The sequence below is a fragment of the Leopardus geoffroyi genome, chromosome B2, assembly GCF_018350155.1.
Source record: "Leopardus geoffroyi isolate Oge1 chromosome B2, O.geoffroyi_Oge1_pat1.0, whole genome shotgun sequence".
In the NCBI taxonomy this organism is placed as follows: Eukaryota; Metazoa; Chordata; class Mammalia; order Carnivora; family Felidae; genus Leopardus; species Leopardus geoffroyi.
In genome coordinates, this window is record NC_059332.1 from 34,562,644 (window position 1) to 34,590,128 (window position 27,485).

General features: G+C 47.1%; 2 protein-coding genes across 3 annotated transcripts in view; both read left to right on the top strand.

Moving 5' to 3' along the window:
- CLPSL1 (colipase like 1) overlaps positions 1 to 1,448 on the top strand; it is a 13,826-nt gene extending 12,378 nt beyond the window's left edge. The window contains exons 3-4 of the mRNA XM_045500779.1: positions 472 to 829; positions 1,243 to 1,448. Coding sequence (XP_045356735.1) covers positions 472 to 783 — 312 coding nt within the window. The 3' untranslated portion in view covers positions 784 to 829; positions 1,243 to 1,448. The remainder of the gene's footprint in view (positions 1 to 471; positions 830 to 1,242) is intronic.
- LHFPL5 (LHFPL tetraspan subfamily member 5) lies at positions 877 to 26,762 on the top strand. 2 transcript variants are annotated; one of them, XM_045500778.1, is made up of 5 exons: positions 877 to 925; positions 8,079 to 8,626; positions 15,002 to 15,238; positions 21,008 to 21,036; positions 24,745 to 26,762. In XM_045500778.1, the coding sequence occupies exons 2-4, from the start codon at positions 8,215 to 8,217 to the stop codon at positions 21,016 to 21,018; spliced, it is 660 nt and encodes a 219-aa protein (XP_045356734.1). In that variant the 5' UTR covers positions 877 to 925; positions 8,079 to 8,214; the 3' UTR covers positions 21,019 to 21,036; positions 24,745 to 26,762. The 2 variants fall into 2 exon arrangements, with proteins under 2 accessions (XP_045356734.1, XP_045356733.1); XM_045500777.1 differs by lacking the exon at positions 877 to 925 and having other exon boundaries at positions 7,731 to 8,626.
- The last annotated feature ends 723 nt before the right edge of the window (positions 26,763 to 27,485 follow it).

The following is a 27,485-nucleotide window of genomic DNA, read 5'->3' on the forward strand; positions in this document are numbered from 1 at the left end:
GCCCTGGGCTTGGCTCTGTCATTAGGATGTGTCAGCCGCTGTTACCGGTGCTCCGTTCCCCGCTGGTGCCCGGAGCCCTGGTAGGGCTGGGACTGGGGTGAGGCGAGAGAGGCACCAAGGGTGTGAGCACCCCCTTCAGCTTTGCATGTAGGCACCTCTCACCCCAGTCCAGGCCCTGCTTCTGGCTCCATCCAAACCCAGGTATCAGGCCCCGGTGAGGAGGGGCCCCAGCCTCCCGGCTTCCTCAACCTTCCCAGCCTCCCCTGGGGCATTTTAGGGCAGGTCGAGGCTGCTGGGGCTGACCCACTCCGTGATTGACCGACCGCTGGAGGGGGGATGTGTGTTCTTACTTCCCACCTGCCCTCACACTGTGGGGGTGGGGGGCCTTCCTCTGTGAGTGATTTCAGGGGCCCTTAGGATGGTCCTTCTCATGCAATTCTCTCCTGTTTCCTCTTCACTCAACATCTGCAGTCCCAAACCCCTTCAGTTAAGGCTTCCACTCAGCCTGTCCCCTACCCAAGGCCACCTGTGAACGTGAGCTGTAGTCTATCCTGGCTGAGGACGAGGAAGTCTTGTGAATTGCAGATGGACCCAGGTCGGGGGAGGGGGGCTGAAGGCTGGGAAGGGTGCAGCTGCCAGAGTGTGCTCAGGTGTGGGACCAGAGCAACTTTCCCTAGACGACCGCTCACTGCAGCCAAGGATCCCATCCCAGGAGGTGGAAGACCGCCCCGCTGTGGAGGCCCTGCATCCGGTTCCCCAGAGCACAGCTTGGATCCATATTGACTTGGCTTCCAAACTCGGCCCTCCCTAGCCACGTGACCTTGGACAGGTAATTTAAATCTGTAAGCCATCTGAGCCTGTTTCCTCGCGTACCGAGGAAGACGATGGCTCCTTTGTAAGGTCAGGATTGAGTAAGACAATGCAGGTGGGAGTGCCTAGCGTGCAGTAGGTGTTCTGCCCTCATAATACCCCCACCCCTCCGCCTTACGGCCCTAGAGGGTGGAATAGAGGGGAGTAGCTGGAGGAACGAGCTAGGAGACCCTCACAAGGGGAGAAACCTGACACAAAAGTATCACTGATTAAAGAAACACTAGTCTCTCTTATTTTTATGGAACTCAGTGTTTAAAACCACTTTCCCCTATGAGGTCATTCTGGCCCCTCCTTCACTTCCCACTCCCCTCCCCACCAGTACCCCTGTGAGCAGAGCCACAGGGAGGGTAATTGCACTTTGCTTTTCACCAGTCAAGGCCAGGAGGCTGGGGAAGGAACCGGAGGAGCTCTTTCCATCTGTGAATGGAGCTGTGAAAAGCGCATCAGTCCTATCTCCGGCTGGTCACAGCCAACTTCCCAGAGGAGGAAGAATGGAGTTTTTTCCGTTACAGATGAAGAGTATAGCAAAGAGAACTTTGGCCAATGTTTCTGCTTCCAAAATATAAGCAAAAATTAGATTTTTTTTTGTTTTTTTTTTTACCAACTCCCCGTAAGGTTTAGCCACCCCTTGCCCAATCTAAGGAGTGTTGCGCATTGCGCTTTTCCCCTTCAAAAAGGAACCCCACATGCAATCACATGGATTAGCTTCAGAGGCATAATGTTGAGTGAGGAAAGCCACAGACAGAAAACATACAGACTGTGTGGTTACGTTTACATGCAGTTCAAGAAAAGGCAAAACTAACCTATGGTGATAAAAATCTGCAGGTTTACCCCTGGGTGGGCAAATTGGCGGGGAGGCGGCAAGAGGAAGCCTTCTGGAATGTTGGAATTGTTCTAAATCTTGATTTGGGGCATTGAGAGAGAGAGGGCATGAGTGAAAGAGGGCAGGGAGGGAAAGAGAGGGGGGAGAGAGAGACTCTCTGATGCGGAACTCACGAATGGTGAGATCATGACCCGAGCAGAAGTTGGATGCTGAGCTGACTGAGCCACCCAGGTGCCCCCACACTATGTACTTTTAAAAAGTTGTGTTTTATTTTTGTTTTTATTTTTGGCCTGGCTTCTTAGCATAACACATTTGGGATTTGTGCACGTTGTGGCCGGTTTCTTTAGTTTGTTTCTACTGTTTCTGCTTCTGTTGCGTGGAATGGAACCACAGTGTGTTTATCCATTCCCGGCTGAAGGACATTTGGGTTATTTCTGAAAAATTTGGGGCAATTATTAATAAAGCTCTTATACAGGAGCACCTGGGTGGCTGGGTCGGTTAAGCGTCCGACTTCAGCTCGGGTCATGAGTTCGAGCCCTGCATCAGGCTCTGTGCTGACAGTTCAGAGCCTGGAGCCTGCTTCGGATTCTGTGTCTCCCTCTCTCTCTGCCCCTCCCCCACTCATGTACTGTCTCTCTCTGTCTCTCAAAAAAAAATAAATAAATAAACGTTAAAAAATGTTTAGAAAGCTTTTATACATATTTGTGTACAGGTTTTTGTATGTGTGCAAGTTTTCATTTCTCTGGGACAAATAATCAGGAGTGAGATGGCTGAGTCTTGTGGCAAATGTTTGTTCCAATTTCTAAAAGATGTTGGACTGTTTTCCAAAAGGGCTGAACTAATGTGCATTCCCACCAGCAATGGATAAACGTTCCAAATGCTTTCTACATCCTCATCAGGGCTCGGCACTGCCGGTTTTTCAGTTTTTTTTTTTTTCTCTTTCTTTCTTTCCTTTTTTTGTTGTTTGTGTCTTTGTTTTTGGTTTTTAATTTAGCCTTTCTAATAGATGTAAGAGCAGTATGTCATTTGCATTTCCCTACCGACTGATGACGTTGAGCATTTTTTCATGTGGTCAATTGCCATCCTTATATCTTCTTTGATCAAGTGTTTGTATCTTTTGCCAACCAATCTTTAATGGTTTTTTGTTTTCTTATTACTGAGTTTTGAGAGTTATCAGTGTCCTACAGGGGCTTGAAGTCTGTTGATATTATTGGGAGCCAGTGATGACTGGCTGGGGCCACCTTAGTGGGAAATCCATTCGGTCTCCGTCTGCCCCACCATGGACCCCTTGTTATGAGTCTCTGAGCCAGTGCAGGGTAGGAGCGGGTGGGGAAGGAGGCTGGCTAGCATTTACAGGAGTGGGGTGTCCTGTCCAGCTGATGTTAAAAGCCTCTGCAGTAGAAAACCCTTGGAGAACATTCTTACAGGACTCAAATACTCTCTGGTTTTTGTCCCTATTTTGACGATTCCATGTACCCTACCCCTTTCCTGAAACGCTTAACCCTCCAACCTTACTCTGTTGGAGACGATGACCATCTGGCTTGTACATTAGCTGCTGCCCACAGACTGATGTACCTCTCAGACTGTCTCTCCTTACAGGAGAGGTGGTATACTTTTTGAGGCAGCCATAACAAATTACCACCCACTTGGCAGATTGAAACAACAGAAATTGGTTCCCCTACAATTCTGAAGGCCAAAAGTCGAAATCAAGGTATCAGCAGGGCTGTGCTTTCTACGGAGTCTTTAGGGGAGAATCGGTTCCATGCCCCTTCTTGCTTCCGGTGGTTACCAGCTTCCTTGGCTGAAACCCCATCATTCTAGTCTCGACCTCCATGGTCATGTCACCTTTTCCTTTTTGTCTGGATTCTCCTCTGTGTGTCTTAGAAGGATACTTGTCATTGGATTTAGGACCCGCCTAGATAATCTGGCAGGATCTTCTTATCTCAAATCTTTAATTATAGCTGCAAGGAACCTTCTTCTCAATAAAGTAATTTTTACAGGTTCTGGGCATTAGGATGTGGATCTTTTGGGGGTAGATAATTACAATACTAGACATTCTACCTTCTGGAGAGATTTCCTTTCCTCACTGTCCCCAGGGCTGTCCTGAGTGGGGTTGTCATGCCACAGTAGTCCACTCCCACCTGGCCAGCACCCCATCAGAGCTCTCTCTGGAGCAGGCGGAGGGTGGGGCTTCCACAGTGAGGGAAGAGGCCCGACTGTCCCCCCGGCCTCATACAGCAGAGTTTCACCCTCACATAGGAAGGAGGTCAGGGTGCTGGCCAGCCCAAACCAAAACAATGTGACAAGTGTCCACTAGAGATGGACATTTGTCTGCCTGCATCTTTTGAGTGACTGGTAGTGACTCATTTCTACAGCTCCCCCGGGGACATGGTGCACTTTTTGATTTATTATCCGGAGAGTAAGAGAGAATGCCACAGGCTTTCACGTAGCTCTTCCTGGTACATTTGTCTTTAGCTCAAGGGTCAGGGAGCCAAGGTGAGGATTTGACCTGTTCCTGAGGTGATCTGGCGTAACCATTCAGAACATAGGATGGATTTCAGGCCTTGCAGTTCTGTACTCTCACAGCCCCTGAATCTTATCTTAATGGCCCTATGCCTTATAGCAACAGGTCTCAACAAATTCTCAGAGCCATAGCACATAAAGGTCATGACTTAGGTTTTTTAAATCTTTATTTATTTATTTTGAGAGAGAGCGTGCTCGTGCCTGAGTGGGGGAGGAGCAGAGAGAGAGGGGGAGAGAGAGAATCCCAAGCAGGCTCTGCATTGTCAGTATAGAGCTGGACTAGGGGTTTGATCTCATGAACCATAAGATCATGACCTGAACTTAAATCAAGAGTTGGATGCTTAACTGACTGAGCCACCCAGGTGCCCCTTAACTTTAAAAAAAATTTTTTTTAATGTTTTTATTTATTTTTGAGATAGAGACAGAGCATGAGCAGGGAGGGGCAGAGAGAGAGGGGGACACAGAATCGGAAGCAGGCTCCAGGCTCCAAGCTGTCAGCACAGAGCCCGACGCGGGGCTCGAACTCATGGACTGCGAGATCATGACCTGAGCTGAAGTCCGATGCTCAACCGACTGAGCCACCCAAGTGCCCCTTATTTTATTTTTTTTTAAAGATTGTATTTTTAAGTAATCTCTACATCCAACATGGGGCTTTAACTCACAACCCTGAGACCAAAAGTCTTATGTTCCAGTCAGGTACCCCTCATTTTATTTATTGAGTCAATAATCTAGATATTTGAGCTTGTCTTGCTTGATATTATTCAGTGCCCCCCCCCCCCGAATTTCCTAATTTCTTCATTCTCCTTATTTTATTTATTTATTTTTAGTAGGTGCTATGCCCCAACATAGGACTTGAACTCACGACCCCTCAACCAAGCGTCACATCCTCTCCTGACTGAGCCAGCCAGGCACCCTTTCTTCATTCCCTTTAAATCTGTTTTGACCAAAGCCACTTGGCTCCCAGAACTTGTCCCTCAGAGGGCACGTGATCTCTGGTGTTCATGGCTGACAATTTTATTAGCTATTTCTCCTCTGTGTACCATGGAACATAAACAGGAATCTCAGAGCGTTTTGCCCGAAGCCCTCTTTCTGGTGCCAATGTTTGGATCAGTTAGGGCTCTTTGGTGCCCACGGCCAAAACGTACTCTGGCTAATGAAATAAAAAAAGAAGGAAATAGAAGGATATCGGGTGGGTCACAGAGCTGAAGAAGGAGCAGGGCAACTGTCTAGGCAGAGTGGGAATCAGGGTGTGTCTGAAGTTCCCAGTAGCAGGAACTCATGGATTGTTTCTTAGGGATGTTGCCAAGGCCTGATAAAGCCATAGTTTGTTTTTCCTTTTGTCAGTCTACTACCAATTCAGATTCTCCAGGGAGAGACTGATGGCCTAGTTTGGGTCACCCACTCATCCTTGTCTCCAGAGTCTGTATGCCCTGTGATTGTCTTACCAGATCCTCAGGAAGCAGGAGAGTCTGTTCTCAGAGGCAGGGGAAGTTGTGCTGGGCAGGCCAAACAGAGGTGGTTCACCAGCCGAGAGCCTTCTCTGAGTGGGAGAAGATACAGTCTGTCTCTAGGGAAACTGCCGGTCTGATGGTGGACACATAGGCTGTGCCCTCAATGACCTTCCAGTCTGATGGGAAGACTGGTCACAAAACCAAAGAGATTTAAGAGAAAGAGGAAATGTAGGCAGTGGCACAAGTATGTTCCAGACAGGGTTTGGGGGGGGGGGGTGCGGGGAAAGACAGGGTTTTGTTTTTTTTTAGTAGTGAAAAACTGGAAACTGCTAAAATACCCTAAAAAGGGGAAATGCTCAAACAATTAAATGATTACATACTCTGAATCAATATACACGCATTGAAATCATGTTTTTGAAAAAAAAATAGTAATATGAGAAAATATTAATGGTGTGATGCTATGTGAAAAAAATTGGATACTAAATTGTCCAATTGTATAAAGCAGTATATGCAGAAGGAGGGAAATATGTCAAAATGTTAACAGAGGTAATAATAATGATAAACCTTTTGAGTACTTTTATATGTGAGGCCCTGTGCCAAACAGTTTACCTGTGTTATTTTACCTAACCCTTAGGTGATAGGAACCATTCTCCCCATATTTTTTAAAAGCAGGCTCTACGCCCAGTGTGGGGCTTGAACCCGTGATCCTGAGATCAAGACCTGAGCTGAGATCAAGCGTCTGGCTCTTAACCAACTGAGCCACTCAGGCTCCCCCTCCCCATTTTATAGATGAAGAAACTGAGGCTTGGGGAGGTTAAATCCACAGATAATCATATAGCCAGTAAGTAGCTAACTCAATCCTGATGTGTCTAAAGCCAAAGTCCATGTGTTTTTTTAAAAAATGTTTATTTATTTTGAGAAAGAGAGAGGGAGGGAAGGAGCATGAACAAGGGAGGGGCAGAGAGAGAGGGAGAGACAGAATCCCAAGCAGGTTCCACACTCAGCATGAAGACAAGCTCATGAATGGTGAGATCACGACCTGAGCTGAAATCAAGCGACAGACATTTACCTGACTGAGCCACCCAGGCAACCCCAAAGTCCATGTTTTTAAGATAATCTTGACTCCCCTTAGCTTCCAGTGTTGGGGTTATGAGTGATTTATATCCTTTTATGTAGCTTTCCTGAATTTGCTAGATCCCTACACCAAACATGTATTTACCTATACAGTCATGAGAAATACATATTTTGAAAAAGAAGGGGGAAAAAGAAATATGCAACAAAAACATATAAACAGGAGAAAGATATTGTATTGAGCAAAACCATTTGTTAATGGATACCTGGTGGCTCAGTCAGTTAAGCGTGGGACTTCAGCTCAAGTCATGATCTTGTGGTCTGTGAGTTCCAGCCCCAGATCGGGCTTTGTGCTGACAGCTCAGAGCCCGGAGCCTGCTTGGGATTCTGTGTCTTCCTCTCTCTCTTCTTCTCCCCCACTCACGCTCTCTTTCTTTCTCTCTCAAAAATAAATAAACATTAAAAAAAAAAACACACATATGTTAAAGTCTGGGAGGCCTCACAAGTATTGTCCTTTGCTGTGCTTTGTAGTTCTTTAATATAGCACTATCAGTCTGCATTGCAAATATATCTACGGATATACATATATGTAAATGCCTCACTGTCTTTGAGGGCAGGGACCCTCTTTTATCTCTGTGGTTTTGCCTAGGGAAGATATCCTCCAACATGGGGCTTAGCACAGAGTAGGTTCTTAGGAATTGTTGATTGAAGAGAAACCATATGGACTAGAAACCAGTGACCGGAAGACACAATCAGAAAAGGTTTTGCTGGACTCCCCTGTATTGGGATTTCTGAGAGGGCGACTAGGGAGCCAGGGCGGGGTTGGATGGGATGGGGGAACAGTGTTCAAGAAGAGGTTTTGGTTCTGCGGCAGGAGTTGAGCGGGAGGAATGTGACAGCTGCAGCCCCACCCTCTCAATTTTTGTCACCCCCCCCACCCCCCCAACTCAGGAGGGTGAAGAGGGGTCTCAGTTCCCTGAGAAACTGAGCGGTGGGCGGGCCAGGAGCTCCCCACGCCTCCCCGGGGCCGTCATCTGTTTCCCACCCTCCTCCAACCGGAGTCCCGAGGCGCTGGCCGCGGTGCTGAAGCAGCGCTCTCCGAGGAGGGAGGAAGGAGGGGCCGGGCCGCGGCGAAGAGGCGGAGCTCTATGAAGCTCTGAGCTGGAAAGGGGGGAGGGGCAGGGCGGCGCCAGCAGGCCCGAGACCCTGGCAGGCTTGAGAGGAGGCAGGAGACTGGAGACAGCCTGGCTAGAGTGGACAAAGGCATCCGGACAATCTTCCTCGGAAGAAACCAAGGTTGTCGTCCTTGTCTTATAAATCCTCTCTCTTCTACCTTGGAGGGACCCTCACCTTGTGTCCTGACCTCAGCCTCGTTCCCAAACCCATCCGAGGAGTGACTGACTTCTAGGCTTTTCTGTCTGCAAAGCCACTAGCTTACAGCCCACAAGACCCCAGGTGAGGGCCTACTGCCTCACCATGGTGAAGTTGCTGCCCGCCCAGGAGGCAGCCAAGATCTACCACACCAACTATGTGCGCAACTCGAGGGCTGTGGGTGTGATGTGGGGCACACTCACCATCTGTTTTTCGGTGCTTGTTATGGCCCTCTTTATCCAGCCCTACTGGATTGGTGACAGCGTTAACACACCCCAGGCAGGCTACTTTGGCCTTTTCTCCTACTGTGTGGGCAACGTGCTGTCCTCTGAGCTCATCTGCAAGGGTGGCCCGCTGGACTTCTCCTCCATTCCCTCTAGAGCTTTCAAGACTGCCATGTTTTTTGTGGCCTTGGCCATGTTCCTCATCATTGGCTCCATCATCTGCTTTAGCCTCTTCTTCGTCTGCAACACGGCCACTGTCTACAAGATCTGTGCATGGATGCAGCTGGCTGCAGGTGAGCAGGGTTAATGGGAGGGCAAGTGGGGACCCACCCCCGGCCACAGGGGACGCTGCACCATTCCGCCCTCTGGAGCCTCTTGGTCTCCTTCCCAACTGTTCCTCTTTATTTTTTTTTCTCGAAGATTTAATTTTTTAAAGCAATCTCCACATGGGGCTTGAACCTACAACCCCGAGATCAAGAGTCACATGTTCCACCGACCGAGTCCACCAGGCTCCCCTCAGCTGTTCTCCTTTAGCCCAGCCCTACTCAATGCTCTGTAGAAGCTTCTGAGGAGTAGAGAACTTTAGAATGGTTGGGACCAAAAGGATCGTTGAGATCAAATTGTTCAACCCCCTCATCTTACTGATGGGAACTGAGGTCCAGAGAAGGGGAGTGACTTGCCCAGGAGCACACAGCTAGTTGATAGAAGGTGTCCTGACTCCCAGGCCACCACATCAGAGGTTGTTGTTGCTCTGAGGAGGAAAAAGAAGGAAGCTTCCATTGTCAGCCATGTAGAAATAGGATCCAGCCCAGGGCAAAATGTCAAGCACATCCTAGATGTCTCCATCTCCCACTTCTGGGCGTTTGTTCTTTCTCTTTATGGATCCCCAGATCCCTGCCCTCACTCTTCCCCTCTCACCCAAAATTGCTCTCAGGGAGATTCTAAAGTCAGTTGTTTATTTGGAGTGTTATGCTGTGACCTTTCCCATAGAAACTTGCATTGAAGTTCTCTCTTTCATGGTGGAATGAAAGTCTTTGTTCCCTAGTGATAGGTTTCTGTACCTGAGGCAGCAAACGGGAGTGATATTTTGTCATGGGGGGAGTGGTGGTGGTGGCTAGGGTCTTTTATTATTATTTTTAATGTTTATTTATTTTTGAGAGAGAGAGAGCATGAGCAGGGGAAGAGTCAGGAAGGGGGGGAACAGAGGCTCCAAAGTGGGCTCTGTGCTGACAGCAGACAGCCCTATTCAGGGCCTGAACCCACGAACTACAAGATCATGACCTGAGCCGAAGTTTGAGGCTTAACTGACTGAGCCACCCAGGCATCCCAGATGGCTAGGGTCTTTTAAAACTATGGAGGGGTGGGGCACCTGGGTGGCTCAGTCGGTTAAACCTTCGACTCTTGGTTTCCACTCATGATCTCACGGTTTGTGGGTTCAAATCCCACACTGGGCTCTGCACTGACAGTGCGGAGCCTGCTTGGGATTCTCTCTCTTCCTCTTTCTCTGTCCCTCCCCTGCTGTCTCTGTCTCTCTCAAAATAAATAAATAAACTAAAAAAAAAAATTAAACAAACAAAAAACTATGTGGGGTAGGTGGCTACTTATGGTGTCCCAAAGCAGGCCTTTCCTGCCCCTTTTTCCTGCTCCTGGCCCAGGCAGGCCTCTCGGTCCTTGGGCCAGCTGCTCCTGTTTTCCTCTAAAGCTCAGGAAGACATGGCCTAAGGCCTTGTCCTTCAGCCCTTGGTCCCCTCCCATCCCAAGGACCATGCACAGACTGCCCGTTCTAGGGGAATGTCCAGGGTCAGTGTGGGGACTTCAGACTAGAGAGCAAACCATCTTGATATCGTTGGTTAGAATGAGAAGTAGTATTATCCATAACAGGGGGAATGGAGCGGGGATCAGAATCCCAGACAACCAAACACATAGATTCAAGACTCTGTCAGAGTTGGAGGGGACCTTAGAGAGCTATGGGTACCCCCCCCCCCGCCACCCCTGCCCAAAGATGAGGAATCTGGGACTGAGAAAGAGGAAAAGACTTGGCCAAACCTGTAACAGATCAACTGGCAACTAAGGACCAAGGAGAATTAAGGCAGCAGGTTCCAAGAAACAAGATGTGTTCCAAACTCACTTTTATTGAGCCACACATTTACATAACTATAATGACTTACAAAGCACTTTCACATCTACCCTCTGGAGGAGCCCATCCCTACCTAGTGAGGTGGGCATTCCTCTTATTGAATAGATAAGGCTCCTAACGGGTAACTTGACTTTTAGCACACGTAGTGGTGGACAGAACCTTTGATTCCAAATCTTGTACTCAGGCTACTCATCTGGCTCCAGAGCTGCGTCTGCAATCCACCCACCATCTCCCTCTCTGGTCTCTCTGTACCATGAGCGAGAGGTTGGGACAGGGCTGAGGTAAATCTTGGTGGGCGGTGGGGAGAAGGAGGAGAAATGCAGGTGTAGCAGTTCTGACACAAGGAGTAGAATGGACCCTGGCATGCTTACCAGCTGGTCCTCCATATCAGAGCTATGGGATGCTGGAAACACAACCATTCCTCTCATTCTCCACACTGCCCCCTCCCACAACCTCCTGCAGCAGGTGCCATGTGCTGAACAGGCAGTGCTTGGGAGGGACTACGTGGGGGAGGCGTCACCAGGCCATTTGAGGTAGACCCTGCCGGGTCATGGAGCTGGAGACATTGATAGCAGAGGTGGCCAGATGCCATCCCATGAAACATTTACATTGGGAAGAGCAAAAGTGGTGTCATGTTCCATTCTTTGGTGCAGGGGAATGGAAGATGAGCCAAAGGGAGGGATTAAGAGGGGGTCTGCTTTGCAGTCAGCAGCTGGGAGACAGGTCCATTTGAAGATGCCTAAACCAATTAGTTTAACCTTGCCAGGAAGCCTGAGGCCAGGGAAGGGAGCAGGAGAAAGGAAAGAGGATTGGTGCCGGGGCCAGTGGGGGGCTGTAGTTTAACAATGTTAATTGAGCTTCTGGATCCCAGGTATAAGTTGTGTGTGGTTCCAGCTCCTAGAAACACAGGTAGAGCAATTGCTTGTCTCTCTGAGTCTTGATAACCTCATCTGTCAGGTGTAGCAACAGCACCTCCCATCACAAGGTTCTTGTGAGGATGGGATGTATACTGCATGTAAAACACCTTGTACGGTTCTTGACACATAGGAGGTACTCGGCAAATATGAGAAACACAAAAACAGTCAGGATGGGGGGGGGGTGACAAAAAAACTCCCAAATCTTAGTGGCTTAAAACAAAGATTTATTCTTCGCTGGTGGCACAAGCTCACTGAGGATCAGTTGGGGGCTCTGCTTTCACCGTTCTCTTCTGGAACCGGGGCTGATGGAGCACCGGCTGTCATCTGGCTGTCATCACTGCAGAGGGAAAGGGAGCTCTGGAAGGCGTCTCCCCAGAAGTTACATGCTATGGCCCGGAACCCCACACATTTCCGCTCCTATTTTGTTGTCTAAGGGAAGTCTTATGGCCTTGCCCAACTTGAAAAGAGGGGAGCAAGGAAATCTAACACCGCTGTGTACCTGAAATGTTTGTGAACAGCTCTAATGACATTCACATCCCCTGAGGTTGCTTCCATCTGACTTCAATGCCAATAATAATAGCAACAACTGACTTTAATTGGCTGGTTACCATGTATCAGACACTGCAGTAAGCATTTTCTTTCTTTCTTTCTTTCTTTCTTTCTTTCTTTCTTTCTTTCTTTCTTCTTTCTTTCTTTCTTTCTTTCTTTCTGCTTTAAATGTTTATTTATTTATTTTTGAGGGAGAGAGAGAGAGAGAGAGAGCAAGCAGAGGAGGGGCAGAGAGAGAGGGAGACAGAGAATCCCACGCAGGCTCCACACTGTCAGCACAGAGCCTGACTCGGGGCTCGAACTCACGAACCATGAGATCATGACCTGAGCTGAAATCAAGAGTCGGATGCTTCACCAAGCTGAGCCACCCAGGTGTCCCTACAGTGAGCGTTTTCTATACATGATCCCACTTAATCTTTGTAACTCCGCTATGAGTCAGGTAGTATTATCCTAATTTTACAGATAAGAAAATGGAAGTCAGAAAGGGTAAGTAAACTTGCCTGAGGATACCATGCTGGCCTCTGCTTAGAGTCCTGAGACATTACAAATGGAGTTGCCCCCCACTGTGCCCAGGTGGATGGGTCAGGTGCTCACAGAGGGTCAGGGCACCCATTGTAACAACCTGTTTCCAGGTTGGAGGCCCTGGGCTATTTTCCAGAGATGCTACGGAAGGAGAGGGGGACCAAGGGGAGGAGATGGGGAGAATGGGAAGTCCAGAAGGGCAACTCCTTTCCACATTGACCCATTCCACTCCTCCGCCCGGGTTAAGGTGGGGGCCACGGTTGGCACCAAAACTCTGGACTTACACCAACTGGGGAAGGCCATAGGTTTTACCGAAGGGCTCTGGGAAGGTCCCCCCTCCCCTATGCTAAGTATCTTCCTGAAACACTTCTCATTTTGTCACGAAGTCTGAAATGTCAGCACGAAATACATTCAGCTCTTTGGAGTGATGTCAGTCTGAGAGTTTAGGGAATTAACTTTGAGGGAAAAAAAAAAAAAAAGCCAGGAGCATGTGTTCAGGTCTTGACTCTGCCCTGGGCAACTCACTTGGTTTCTCTGAGACCTCAGTTTTCTAATCTGTAAAATGGGATATTAATACATGGCCTACTTCACAGAACTGTTGTCAGGATCAAGAGGAAAAGGGTACACGAAGTATTTTGGACCTAAAAGACCTATACGCTTATATGAATTAGCTTGTCCCATGTAAAATCAAAGGCGAGTTGATACATTTAAGCGGGGAGGGGGGATCCTGATCTTTATACTTTACTGTGCGTTTGATCTGTTGACTTTCCTTGCAAGCGCAAGTGGAGCCCAAGGTAGGTAACTGGGTCCTGTGAGGTGTTTCCCGGAGGTGCTCCTGGGTAGGGCACAGCCTCGGAACTGAAGAGCCTCTGGGCCTGTGGAAGGAGGGTGAGGGCTCAGAAGGCGGCACAGAGAATGGAAGGAACCCCCTGCCTGCATGGTGGTTGTGCTTGGGGTTGGCCTTGGTCACATCCCAGGATCGTGTCACATATCTGTGCAGCTAAGGTGGGATGGTCCTTGGTGGGAGGGCAGGGAAGTGAGGAGAAGGTAGGGAAAATGAAATTTTTGCCTGTAAATACTAAGTCAGTGAAAGCACAGGATGGGATAATTGTAGCTAACACTCGTGAAGCACTAAGTATGTGCTAGGCACTTTTCCAATATTAACTCATTTGCACCTCACTGCAATCCAAACAGGTAGGGCCTACTCATGTTCCCACTGTATAGACGAGAAAACTGAGGCCAAAAAAAAAAAAAAAAAAAAGCTTAAGTAGCTTGCTCCGAGTCACACAGCTAGTTAGGAAAAGAGCTGGGCTTGAAATCCAGGCAGCCCGTTCTAGTGTTTCCCGCTTTTCCTAGTGAGAGAATTACCTGAAAGAATGATTTTCAAAACAGGGATTCCCGGGGCACCTGGGTGGCTCAGTCAGTCGGGCGGCCGACTTCGGCTCAGGTCGTGATCTCACAGCTTGTGAGTTCGAGCCCCGCGTCGGGCTCTGGGCTGACAGCTTGGAGCCTGGAGCCTGCTTCGGATTCTGTGTCTCCCTCTCTGCCCCTCCCCCACTCACACTGTCTCTCTGTCTCTCAAAAATAAACATTAAAAAAAATTTTAAACCCCCCCCCCCAGGGATTCCTGAGCCCACCCCTGGCCTGGGAATCAGCATTTTAAACAAATATTCCAGGGGATTCTCAAATTTAGGGAAGTATGGACAACTGCAGTGTTATGCACTGAGTTAGGAGGGAGAGACCTATTTGCTTGAATGAAAGGTTCAGGAGGGAAGCAGCCAGAGATGAGGCTGGAAAACTTTGTGTTTTTATTAAATCTAAGATTCCCAAGTTGTGGGACATACCATGATTCTATGTTTGTAAAAAGGAAAAATACTCCTCTTTTTTTTAAAGTTTATTTATTTATTTTGAAAGAGAGAGAGAGAGAGGGAGAGCGAGTGGAGGAGGGACAGAGAGAGAGGGAGACAGAGAATTCTAAGCAGGCTCTGCCCTGTCAGCACAGAGCCTGATGCAGGGCTCGAACTCACTAACCAGGAGATCATGGCCTGAGTGGAAGTCAGACACTTAACTGAGCCACCCAGTTGTCTCCAAAAGAAAAAAAATACTTGTAATCAAACCACGGCCTGAAGCTTTCTTATTATTTCAGAGATATCGGAGCATGAACAAATATACGTCTTAGGAGTGATGAGTTCTCTGGGTCGGGACCAGATTTTGGAGGGGCTTGAAGCCAGAGTAGCCAGTGCCTCGTCAAGTCCAAAGTGAGGGGTACGGCTGAGGGCCTGGTAGGATCACCTGGTGCCATGGCAGAACCTTCCCCGGGCGGAGGAGCTCCACTTTCTGCCTCTATCCCCACCAAGGGCAAGTCCCTTTAACTCTTGGATCCTCCGTTTTCTCCCCTGTGCTCTACAAGAACGATGGTAGGAGCTGCCCACCCTCTCAAGGAGGACGGGAGAGTGACAAGGTGGCAACAGTGAGGGGGGGGGGCGGTAGCAGACGGAGCACAGCCAGCCTGACGCCGTCTTCACCCCCTCCCGCCCCCTCAGCCACAGGCCTCATGATCGGCTGCCTGGTCTACCCGGATGGCTGGGACTCAAGTGAGGTGCGACGCATGTGTGGGGAGCAGACGGGCAAGTACACGCTGGGTCAGTGCACCATCCGCTGGGCCTTCATGCTGGCCATCCTCAGCATCGGAGACGCCCTCATCCTCTCCTTTCTGGCCTTCGTGCTGGGCTACCGGCAGGACAAGCTCCTCCCCGATGACTACAAGGCCGATGGAAAAGGTAACCTGCCCTCCCCCAGGGAGGTGGGGCTTCCTCTCAGCCGGTTACCAGAGGACTGGTCCCTGGCCCGGGGTTGGGGACGGACACCAAGACCAATTGGACACAGGCCTTGTTCCAGAGGCCAAAAGCCAGTGGGGGTGGGGGTTGTAAACTGGCGGCTGATGAGGCAATGACAGACCTGTGGGGCAGAGGCTGTCTGTGATAGAAGGGTGTCCTCATGCCTCCCCCGCCCCTGACTTCTGTCAGGGTCTCCAGGGGAGAGAACCGTGATCCAGCCTGGGGGGGCGAGGTACGGCCTCCTAGAGAAGGCGGTGCTGGGGCTGGGTCCCCAAGTTCACCGGGAGTCTGCTTGGTGGAGAGAGGAGCGGCCAGTCAGGAGAGGCGCTGAGTTGTTGGGGCAGGAGGAGAAAGGTAGGTGAGGGGACAGATGTGACAGCTCCTGGAATGCATACGGTGGGCGGTCCCTTGAGTTAGAATAGCCTTGGGGTTGTCTGTGTGCCATCCTGTTTCGATTTCCTTCTGCCCAAATCCTACCCCTGAGTCACGAGTCAGTTGTAGGAGACCCGAAGCCCAGACGGATGCTTTAGCCTTTTCTGACTCCTTCCCAACTGACCTTTCTTCCTCTTATGGTGCTTTCTGCTCCCGTTTCTCTTTAGGCTCTTCCCCTGTCTCGAGGGGCTTTTTCAGGGCACAAATTGTATCTCCTAGTCATAGGGCAAGGCCTGTCTCACATGCTTGTGAATCCAAAATTGCCCACTTTCCCCACAGTCTTCGCCCCATTGACCTGAACTAGAAGGGGGAGGCAAATTCCTTTGCCCCCCGGGGACCAAGGATGCTTCCCAGAGGAGGAACTTGAAGCCCGGAAGGGAGACCCCCCCCCCAGCCCCCGCCCCAGGGCTACACAGAAAGGTGGGGGCAAAAATGACCGGACTCTGGCTCAGCCCAGGGCCCACTGCTCCATAAGGAAGTCATTAGACATCTCATCCTCCTCTGGCAGTGGAAGACTCGCACGCCTAAGTTACAGGATGAAAGCTGAAAACCAAATTGCTAGAATGAGCTGGACCAAGGAGGAGAGGAGAGAGAGGTGTCTTTCTGTTGAAGGAGGGGGCCGATAGTTCCTAGGTTCTGGGAACACTTAAGGTCTGGGTGCCTTGAAAACCCCGTGAGGGGAAGGGAAATGGGACTAGTATGTACTGAGGCTTTGCCTGTGCAGGAGTGATGTAAGGTTTGTTCCCGGGGGCCATCTTTGTTTAATCTGCACAGCAGCCCTGGGGGGACGGGTTGGAGGCGGGGGTCCAGCAGCATCTGCACAACCAGCACTTTCTCCAGCGATGGAGGTTTTTCCAAGGGAGGCTGCAGCAGGGGCCGCCGCCGGAGGCATTTTGTTCAGCTTTTAGCCCCCAGGCGGGGCCAACCTTAAATCTGGAAACACTGCAGAGAACATTTTTGTAGTTCTCATTTGCATTCTTTCCTTTTCACAAGGGATTCTTTTAGCTGGAAAGAAATGTTACGCGCGGCGCGGAGTTCCCTTTACAGCGCTTCCTTGTGGAGAGATGGGTTTGTCTCTTTGACCCTTTATTTACTGGTCAAAATGTCAGTTGGCTTTTCGTCTCTTTCCTTGTCCCTCTTCTTTCGTGCCCCATGCACCTGTTTCAATCTTTTCAGATTCTTTTCTCTCCATATTTTAGTTCCCTCACTATCATGCAGGATTCAATTTACCCTTCTTGTTTATAACCTGTTAGGAAACACCCACATAACCTTTCTGAACACATCTAACTACTTAGTGAAGCAGCTATCGCTGCTGTCAAAGCACAAAATTGGGTCGGGAAAGCAGAATTAAAAAAAAAAAAATTTTTTTAATGTTTATTTAGTTTTGAGAGAGACAGAGAGACAGAGCATAAGTGGGGGAGGGGCAGAGAGAGAGGGAGACACAGAATCCGAAGCCGGCTCCAGGCTCCGAGCTCCGAGCTGTCAGCACAGAGCCCGACGCGGGGCTCGAACTCACAAACCGCGAGATCAGGACCAGAGCCGAAGTCAGATACTTAAGCGACTGAGCCACCCAGGTGCCCTGGCAGGCAGAATTTGAGTCCCAGTTCCTCCAAGTCGCTTTCCTCAAGGTGCTTTCCACGAAAGAGCAGGACACTAACTCCTGCTCTGCCACCGCTATTATTGTGTGACATGAAGGAAACGATGACAGAAGTGAAGGTTTGCATGAGTACATGGTTGCTGATCCGCTCGTTAAGGGTTAAGGAGGCAGAGGAGAATGAGTGTGGGCTTTGGAGTCAGACCTGGTTTTAAAACTGGGGCTCCGTTGCTAACCAGCTGTGACTGCAGACATGACTCAACTTCGCTGAGCGTTTCCTCATCCGAGCCCCGTTTTTACAGGGTGAGGTGGCAGGTTTCTCCTCGGTTGAAAAAATTACCTACTTCAAAAGATCGTGCTCAGGCACAAGACAAGGATGTCTGCCATTGGCACTGCAGTTGAAGAGCATACTGGAGGTTATAGCCAGGGTAGTTAGGCAAGAAAAAGAAGGAAAAGAAATCCAGTTTGGAGAGGACGAAGTACTACTATCTCTACTAGCAGATGACATGATTTTGCATGTGGAACGTGCTAAAGAATCCACTAAAAAACCATGAAAGGTAACATGCAACATTAGCGAGGCTGCAGGATATAAACAATATACAAAAATCTATCACATTCGTACACACGGCAGTGAACAATCTGAAAATGACTTGTCAGAAAGCAGTGTCTCTTATAATAGCATCAAAAAATAAAATATGTAGGGGCGCGCCTGGGTGGCTCAGTCGGTTAAGCGGCCGACTTCGGCTCAGGTCATGATCTCGCGGTCCGTGAGTTTGAGCCCCGCGTCAGGCTCTGTGCTGACAGCTCAGAGCCTGGAGCCTGTTTCAGAATCTGTGTCTCCCTCTCTCTGACCCTCCCCTGTTCATGCTCTGTCTCTCTCTGTCTCAAAAATAAATAAACGTTAAAAAAAAAATTAAAAAAAATAAATAAAATATGTAGAAAAAAATTTAACAAAAGAAGTGTGAGGTTTGTACATGAAAATTAAAAACCGGGGCGCCTGGGTGGCGCAGTCGGTTAAGCGTCCGACTTCAGCCAGGTCACGATCTCGCGGTCCGTGAGTTCAAGCCCCGCGTCGGGCTCTGGGCTGATGGCTCAGAGCCTGGAGCCTGTTTCCGATTCTGTGTCTCCCTCTCTCTCTGCCCCTCCACCGTTCATGCTCTGTCTCTCTCTGTCCCAAAAATAAATAAACGTTGAAAAAAAAAAATTAAAAAAAAAAAAAAAAAGAAAATTAAAAACCGTTGTTGAAAGAAATTAAAGGCCTAAATCAATGGGAGCATCCACATTCATGGATGAGAACACTTCATATTACAATGGCAATGCTCCCCAAACTGATCTACAGATTCAGTGCAATCCTTATCAAAATACCAGCTGGCTTTTTGCAAAACTTGGTAAGCTGATCCTCAAATTCGTATGGAAATGCAAGGGACCCAGAAGAGCCAAAACAATCATGAAGAAGAACACAAGTTGGAGGACACACATGCCCTGATTTCAAAACTTACTACAAAGCTACAGTAATCAAGATGGTGTGGTCCTGGCATGAGGATAGACATACAGATCAATGGAATAAAATTAAGAGTCCAGAAATGAACCCAAACATAAATGGCAAACTGATTTTCAACAGAGATGCCAAGACCATTCAATGGAGGGAAAGAATAGTCTTTTCAGTAAATGGTGTTAGAACAACCAGACATCTACATGCAAAAGAATGAAGTCGGGGGCATCTTGGGTGGCCCAGTTGGTTAAGTGTCTGGTTTTAGCTCAGGTCATGATCTCACAGTTCATGGGTTCGAGCCCCAGGTTAGGCTCTGTGCTGACAACTTGGAGCCTGGAGCCTGCTTCAAATTCTATGTCTCCCTCTCTCTCTCTGCCTCTTCCCTGCTCTCACTCTGTCTGTCTCTCTCTCAAAAATAAATAAACATTAAAAAAAAAAAAAAGAATGAAGTTGGACTGCCCACCTCACATGATATATAAAAATTAACTGAAAATGGATCAAAGACCTAAATGTAATATGTAACATTATAAAACTCTTAGAAGAAAACATAGGTCTAAATCCTTGTGACCTTGGTTTAGGTGGTGGTTTCTTAGACGTGACACCTAATACACAAGCGACCAAAGGAAAAAATACATATAAATTGGATTTCATAAAAAATGAAAGCTTTGGTGTGTCAAAGGACACCAACAAGAAAGTGAAGAAAAGACAACCCACGGAATGGGAGAATGTGTTTGCAAATCATAATTCTAATATCCAGAATATAATAAGGACTCCTACAACTTGACAAATAAAACTACGAAGAACCCCATTTTTAAAGTGGGCAAAGGATTTGAATAGACATTTCTCCAAAGAAAATATCCAAATTGCCAAGACAGTTGCCATCACTAGTTATTAGGAAAATGCAAATTAAAACCACAATGAGCTATTACTTCACATCCCACTAGGATGGCTGATAAAAAAGATGAACAGTAACAGGTGTTGGTGAGCACGTGGAGAAAGGAACTCTCATACACCGCTCGTGAAAAGGTAAAATTGCGCTATTGCTATAGAAAACAGGACGGCAGTTCCTCAAATGGTTCAACATAGAGAGAGGTGCTCTGTGACTCACACATTTATTCCTAGATACGTAGGCAAGAAAACTGCAAACACGTTTGCACAAAAACTTGGATATAAACCTTCATAGCGGCGCGAAAGCCAGGAAGTGGAAACCAACCAAACGTGAGTCAGCTGATGACCTGGATAAATAATATGTGTAAATCTACACGGTGGAATATTATTCAGCTATAAGAAGTACTGATAATTGCTACCAAGTGGATGAACCTTGAAGACGTTGCAAGTGAAAGGAGCCATACACAAAAGACCATGTATTGTATGATCCCACTTATTTATTTATTTTTAAAGTTTATTTTCATTTATTTTTTAAATTTTATTTATTTTTATTTATTTCCAAAGCTTATTTATTAAAAATAAATTTTTAGAGAGAGGGTGCGCGTGTGAGCACACAAGTGGGGGAGGGGCAGGAGAGAGAGAGAGAGAGAGAGAGAGAGAGAGACTCCCAAGCAGGTTCTGTACTGTCGGCTCAGGGCCTGATGTGGGGCTTGAACTCACCAACTTCGAGATCATGACCTGAGCCGAAGTTGGACGCTTAGCCAATTGAGCCACCCGGGGGGCCTAACAGCGGTGATGGCTGCACAGCCCAGTGATTATCCTGGAACTCACCAACCTGTACGCTTTGAGTTGAGTAGATTTCGTGTTAGTGAATTGTATCTCAAAAAAAACAAAAGATTGTGTGAAGGATTAGGTAGTGGGTAAATCACTAACAAAGCCTACAGGTTATTCGGGCGATTAACAAATGTTAGTTCTCTCCTCGTTCTGTCCTTCCGGTATCTCTACCGCTTACGTAATCACCTGCCCGACCACTAACAGCTCCTGGGCTCCAGGTGCCCGCTGACACCTCCAGACACTGGGGGGACAGCGGTGAGGGAAGCGGTCTGATTGGACCTTACCGTCTGATAAGGGACACCACATGCAAAATGCGGTTACAAGCTGGTACACGTTACGAACAACAACAACAATGCGAGCCTTCTCGAGAGTGAAGAAATCTGATCTGGTTTGGCGAGGGAGTTGTGTGCAGGGAATTATCCTGCAAACGAGGCCCGGGTGTATACACATAACGCTCTCTTTTTCATTGCAGAGGAAGTCTGAAGCAGCTGGCGTGCTGGTGAGTAATCCCACCGTTGGGTGGTCTGCCTGCCTTGGGGAAGGGCTGTGGCCTCCTTGGCCTCCGTTTCCTTACAGACTCATCAGGCGGAATGGCCCGTGGGGCCGGGTGTAGGGGCTGGCGTAGGGCCTGGGGGGAGGAGCAGTGACTCCCGCAGGAGCTAGCTGGCATCTGAGACCCCCCTTGTTTTACCTCTTACTTGAGAAGTGGAAAAAGAACAGGAAGAAATAATGTCGAACAGCCAGGTGGTTTCATAAACTCATCTTTCTGTGGAGCCTGGCAAACAAGAACAGACTGCTTAGAAGTCATTCTTGTAAATGGGGCCTTTATTTTCAGAAAGACTTTAAGTGATCTGTAAGAAAAATAGAAAACCTAATTAAAAAGAAATAAAAGTCACAGAGAGGAAAACAAATATTCTAGAAAGCTAGGCTAATAGAAATACTACCTTCCTTATGCTTCCTGATAGCCAACACAAAAAGAAAAATATGACTTTAACTGATTTTAACGTCTGGTTGAAAAGGAAGCACAACATATCAATTTCCTTATTGCCTTTCAGGTTTCCAAAATGTGATTTAACAAGAATATTAAGGAACACATTAAAAAAATATAAAAGCCCATCATAGTATCACTTCCAAATAGCTGCCATTTATTGAGGACCTACAGCAGGCTAGGCCCTTCGTGTGGGTAGAAGGGGTTATCTCCATTAAAAAGAAACTTTTTTTTAACATTTATTTATTTTTGAGAGACAGAGAGAGACAGAGCATGAGCATGGGAGGGACAGAGAGAGGGGGAGACACAGAATCCGGAGCAGGCTCCGGGTTCTGAGTTGCCAGCACAGAGCCCGACACGGGGCTCGAACTCAGGGAGTGCAAGATCATGACCTGAGCCAAAGTCGGCTGCTTAACCGACTGAGCCACCCAGGCGCCCTGGGGTTATCTCCATTTAAACGATTTTAATTTCTGCAAAGTACCTTCCAGTCCTTGCCCACATAGATATACTTTTTTCAATAATAATAAACATTGCCCGCCCCCCCCCCCCCCTTATTAGGTGATTCTCAAACTCTAATATGCATACAACCTACCTGGGAATCTTCTTAAAATGGAAATTCTGATTCAGGGGCCATAGACACTGTTCCTAACCTGCTTCACGTAATGGCTACACTTTGAATAGCAAACTGTTAGAGTGTAAACATTTTCTCATTTTTTTTTCAACGTTCATTATTAAAGTTTTTTAAAGCCACAAACTCCATAGCCCTGGTGTACTCTTTAATGGCTAAACAAGACCTTGGTTATTAGCCATTGAGGATTGTTCTCACAGATAAGAACGTGTTGCTTCTGTTGATAAATTCTGGAGTAGAATTGCTGAATCAAAGGTAACCACACCTCTATGTCTTTTCACCCATTTCTCCTATCCTTCCGTATCTATGAGCTTGTCATTGTTTTTAATATTTATTTATTTTTAAGAGAGAGAGATAGAGAGAATTCCAAGCAGGCTCTGCAGTGTCAGTGCAGAGCCAGAAGTGGGGCTTGAACTCATGAACAGTGAGATCACGACCTGACCCCAAATTAAAAGTTGGATGCTTAACCAGCTGAGGCACCCAGGCACCTGTCTTTTTGTTTTTTACCTTTCAAGATTCCACAGAGATTATATGCAGTATTTGTCTTTTTCTGACATTTCACTTAGCATAATGCCCTGGAGGTCCATTCATGTTGTCACAAATGGCAAAATTTCATTTTTTTTTTTTTGGCTGAATAACATTCCAATATGGATATATAGCACAATTTTTTTTAAGTTTATTTATTTTGAGAGACAGAGACAGCACAAGTCGGGGAGGGGCAGAGAGAGAGAATCCCAAGCAAGCACCACACATTCAGTGCGGAGCCCAGCACAGGACTGGAACCCACGAATCTGTGAGATCATGACCTGAGCTGAAACCAGGAGTCTGATGATGCTTAACCACTGAGCCACCCAGGAGCCTCTATAGCACAGTTAAAAAAAAGTTTTTTTAAATTTTATTTTAGAGAGAGTGAGAGAGCATGCAAGCGAGGGAGAGGGGCAGAGAGAGAGAGAGAGAGAGAGACAGGGAATCTTAAGTAGCCTCCACGCTCAGTGTGGAGCCTGATGCGAGGCTCAATCTTATAACCCTGGGATCATGACCTGAGCTGTAGTCAAGAGCTGGATCCTCAATCGACTGAGTCCCCCAGGCATCCCTCCATAGCACAAGTTTTAAGTGTCCACTGATGGACAGTTAGGCTGTAAATAGCGCTGCCATGAACATGGGAATGCGTACATCTTTTTGAATTAGTATGTTTTTCTTTGGATAAATACCCCCAAATGGAATTGCTGGACCATATGGCAGTTCCATTTCTAATCTTTTGAGGAACCTCCATACTGTTTTTCGTAGTGGCTGCACCAACTCATAATCCCATCAACAGTGCACAGATGTTCTCTTTTCTCCATAACCTTGCCAACACTTTTTTTTTTGTCTTTTCGATAGTCGCCTTTCTAAAAGGTGTGACGTGATATTGTGGTTTTGATTTGCATTTCCCTGAGAGTTAATGATGTGGAGCATCTTTCTATGTGCCTGTTGGCCATCTGTATGTTTTCTTTGGGAAAATGTCTATACAGATCCTTTGCTCATTTTTTATGTATTTATTTATTTATATTTATTCCTTTTTTTCTTTGCTCATTTTTAGATTGTTTTCTTGCTATTGATTTATAGGAGTTCTTGATATATTTTGGATACATGATTTGCAAATGTCTCCTCCCATTCAGCAGGCTGCTTTTTTCAACGTTTATTTATTTTTGGGACAGAGAGAGACAGAGCATGAACGGGGGAGGGGCAGAGAGAGAGGGAGACACAGAATCGGAAACAGGCTCCAGGCTCTGAGCCATCAGCCCAGAGCCTGACGCGGGGCTCGAACTCACAGACTGCGAGATCGTGACCTGGCTGAAGACGGACGCTTAACCGACTGTGCCACCCAGGCACCCCTTCAGGCTGCTTTTTTATTGGTTGATGGTTTCCTTTGCTGTGCAGAGCTTTTTGTGTAGTTCCACATGGTTTTGGTGTTTTTTTTTTTTTTTTCTTTCGCTTTTGGTGTTAAATTCAAAAAATCGTTGCCACGATCTATGTCAAGGAGCTTACCGCCTGTGTTTTCTTCTAGCGGCTTTATGGTTTCAGGCCTGATATTAAAGTCTTTAACCCATTTTGATTTAACTTTTGTGTATGGTGTAAGGTAGTGGGCCAGTTTCCCGGTACCATTTAGTGAAAAGACTGCCCTTTCCCCATTGTATATTCACGACTTGTCATAAATTGGCCACAGCATAGGTTCATTTCTGGGCCGTCTACTGTGTTCCACTGATCTGTGTGTCTGCTTTTATGCCAATACCATACCGTTTTAAGTTTTGTAATATAGGTTGAAATCAGGGAGCCATGGTATCATGCTTCTAGCTTTGTTCTTGCCCAAGATTGCTTTTTAAAAATGATATTTATTTAAGAGACCTGAGTTTTTACTTGATGCACATTGACTATTATTTTATACACAAATGAAATTTGCCTGTCTGGGTAGGGCTGAATCAAAACGTAAGCTTCCGGGGGACATAGGGCGCATACATGGGGAATTTGGTTTTGCTTGGCTTTCTAAAAGTGTCAAATTTTATACTCTTGCGATTTTTTTTTTTTTAATACCACAGGTCATCTATTTCCCTGACAATGGAAAATTAAGGAATCGAATTCTTCAGCGATAAAAACTTGTTCCGTCCACGCTTCCCTGTTCCTGGCCACTATAGGTCTGATACCCTGAAGCCTTTCACTATAGGATTAGAACCTGACACTCTCCTGAGACAAGACCTCCTACCGTATGCAGAACACTTTCAGGAGGAGCAGAACTACAGTGACCCACATTAAAGATATTCAGAGAGACATGGGCGGTACTCTCCTGACGGGGCCCCAGTTCTCATCGTATCCCCTTCATACCGGCGATCACGTTACTCCCTGGAGGCCTCTCCTCTGGAAAATGAGAGGGCTGAGTCCACGTCTCAGGGCTTCCCAGGTCTGAGTCTCGAGAGCCTGAGGATACATTCGTTTGCAGGCACCCCAGGCACTGCCACCCAGCTCTCAAAGGGCAGCTGAGGGAGAGGCGGTTGTCATGCCAGATCATTTCAGGTTGGGGCTTAGGGGGTCCTTTGCTTCTCCTTTCTTAACTGTTTTCTTATTGATGATCAGAGGTGGGTAAGGAATGGAGGGGCCACCAGAACCCAAATCTATCAGGAAGTCCTATAAAGACTGGGTGAACATAGGATCTAAAAACTTAGGAGAGTAAACTCCATTACGTTCCCTCATAGTGCCCACTCCGACTCAATCAGGACTGGCCCCCAGCTTAAGAAATTTGTTACTTGTGTCCAAGTAATTTGTTTTAGTAATAGATTACATTTCTTGTAAGAACAAAACAAAACGACTTTGGATTTGGCACTCAATGGTGAATCTTTTGCCAGCCTCCAGAGGGGAGCTTGATTTAGGGAATACCTCCTTGTAGCAAAGATGAAGACAGGTTCTTTAGGCTACTCCCTGCCTGGAGGTGGTACCTAGAAACAGGGCTTGCTGATTATCTGCAGTGGATAATCCTGAGAGGTAGGTAGTTTTTCCTGGTCTTGCGCATTTACTTGGTAAAGAGAAAATGTAGCTGCTGGTAGAGGAGGGGAGGTAAACACAGAACAAATCTGTAATGGATCTTGTTACTTGATCAAGGAGCAGTCACTGATACAGTAAAGTCTCTCATTCCTGGGCTGTAAGGGCACTGTTTTTTTTTTTTTTTTTAAGTGAACTCTGCCTTCCAACATGGGGTTTGAACTCATGACTTTGGCAAGAGTCCCATGCTCTACCAACTGAGCCAGCCAGGCACCCCTGTAGGGCATGCTTTTTAACCAATGCCCTGACAACCTACCCAGTGATGTTTCTTCTACAGTTCAGATGGATTTGGAATGAGCACCCCAGCATCGTCCTGTTGTTGGTAATGGGAACTATTGGAGTGAGACTTAAGAACAATCATATTCAGAGGTGCCTTAGTGGCTCAGTTGGGTAAGCATCTGACTCTTGCTCTTGGCTCAGGCCTTGATCTCAGGGTTGTGAGTTCAAGTCCCGTGTTGGGTAGTACACTGTGAAGCCTACTTAAAAAAAATCCCATTCATATTTTCTTGTGTTGATAAAATTATTTCAGTCAGGCATTTGCTTTATGCAAACTTGATGAACAGAATTTGACAACTTTTGTAGCTTAGTGCCTTTTCTACTTTACATCCATTTATTTCTCATAATTTTACTTTTCATATGAAAAGAAACATTTCTAAGTCTACCTTCTCAAAATTTCTCACTACAATGGCAACCATGGTGGTCCACAGAAGCTTCTGGGGGAACTTAAGGAGCATCTGCCAATAGCCTGCACCTTGCTCTTGCCAGGAACAGCACGTTTCACCAAAGCAGGAGTCGGTTTACTAATGACCAGTCCTGGGGAAGGATCTGCAAATCTGTTTAGGAGTCAGCCAGCATTTCACCTTTTGCTTGATCTTCAAAGAAACTCAGAATTCAACCTCTCCAGTCACAGTAATGATTTTGGTTGAAAGCTAGTAACTGCTTATCAGCTCAAGTGGCTTTACCTTAAACTCCTAAGGGTACCTTGAATCTCATCTTTGAAAGTACATAGAAAATCAATAAAATCAGCACCTGTCTAACCAAGTTGCCTTCTCACTTGCCTCTGCCTTGGGCTGGGGCGTAAGGATGGTTGTGATGCCCAAACTTCACCAGGGACTAGGCCTGGGCTGATATGGTCAAGAGAGGACTAGTCATTTAGATCTGAGATGCTAACTGGATGGGTATCTTAAATGCTTTGTCTTACATCCCTGTATTAGTTACCTGTTGCTGCATACAGAGCACATTACCACAGAACTCAGTGGCTTAAACGTTTCTGTTTTTGTGGGTTAGGGATGTCTCTGTCTCAAGGGTTCTCACAGGGCTGCAATTAAGCTATCGGGATCTGCCTCCAGACTCAGTGGTTGCCTGCAGGATGCAGACTGTGGGCCTCCCCATACTGCTACTCACGTGGCGGCTTGCTTCCCCAGAAAGAGTTCCAAGACAGAACGAGAGAGGGGGGCAGAGAAGACAGCAGGCACAGCCCTTTGTAACCCAATCGTAGAAGTAACATCTGTCACTTTTGCCTTGACCTGTTAAAACAGTCACTAAGTCCAGCCCACACTCAAGGTGAGGGGATTACAAAAATGTGTTCATATCCATGTGGGAATCACTGGAGTCTTTTTTAAAGTTGCTTTTTAAGTTACTCATTACTTTCTGCTGCAATGGGCACTTCCCAGAATGGTTTATTGAAACGAAGGTTAGAGTCCAGTAACCTTACATGCTGATGGATACGTATTTGTTTTGAAATAAGTTGCTGAAGACCAAACA

Coding starts and splice junctions, on each gene's coding strand:
- LHFPL5 (XM_045500778.1), top strand. CDS start 8,215: ATGGTGAAGTTGCTGCCCGCCCAGGAGGCAGCCAAGATCTACCACACC. Junction 8,627..15,001: donor ATGGATGCAGCTGGCTGCAG/GTGAGCAGGGTT, acceptor CCGCCCCCTCAG/CCACAGGCCTCATGATCGGC.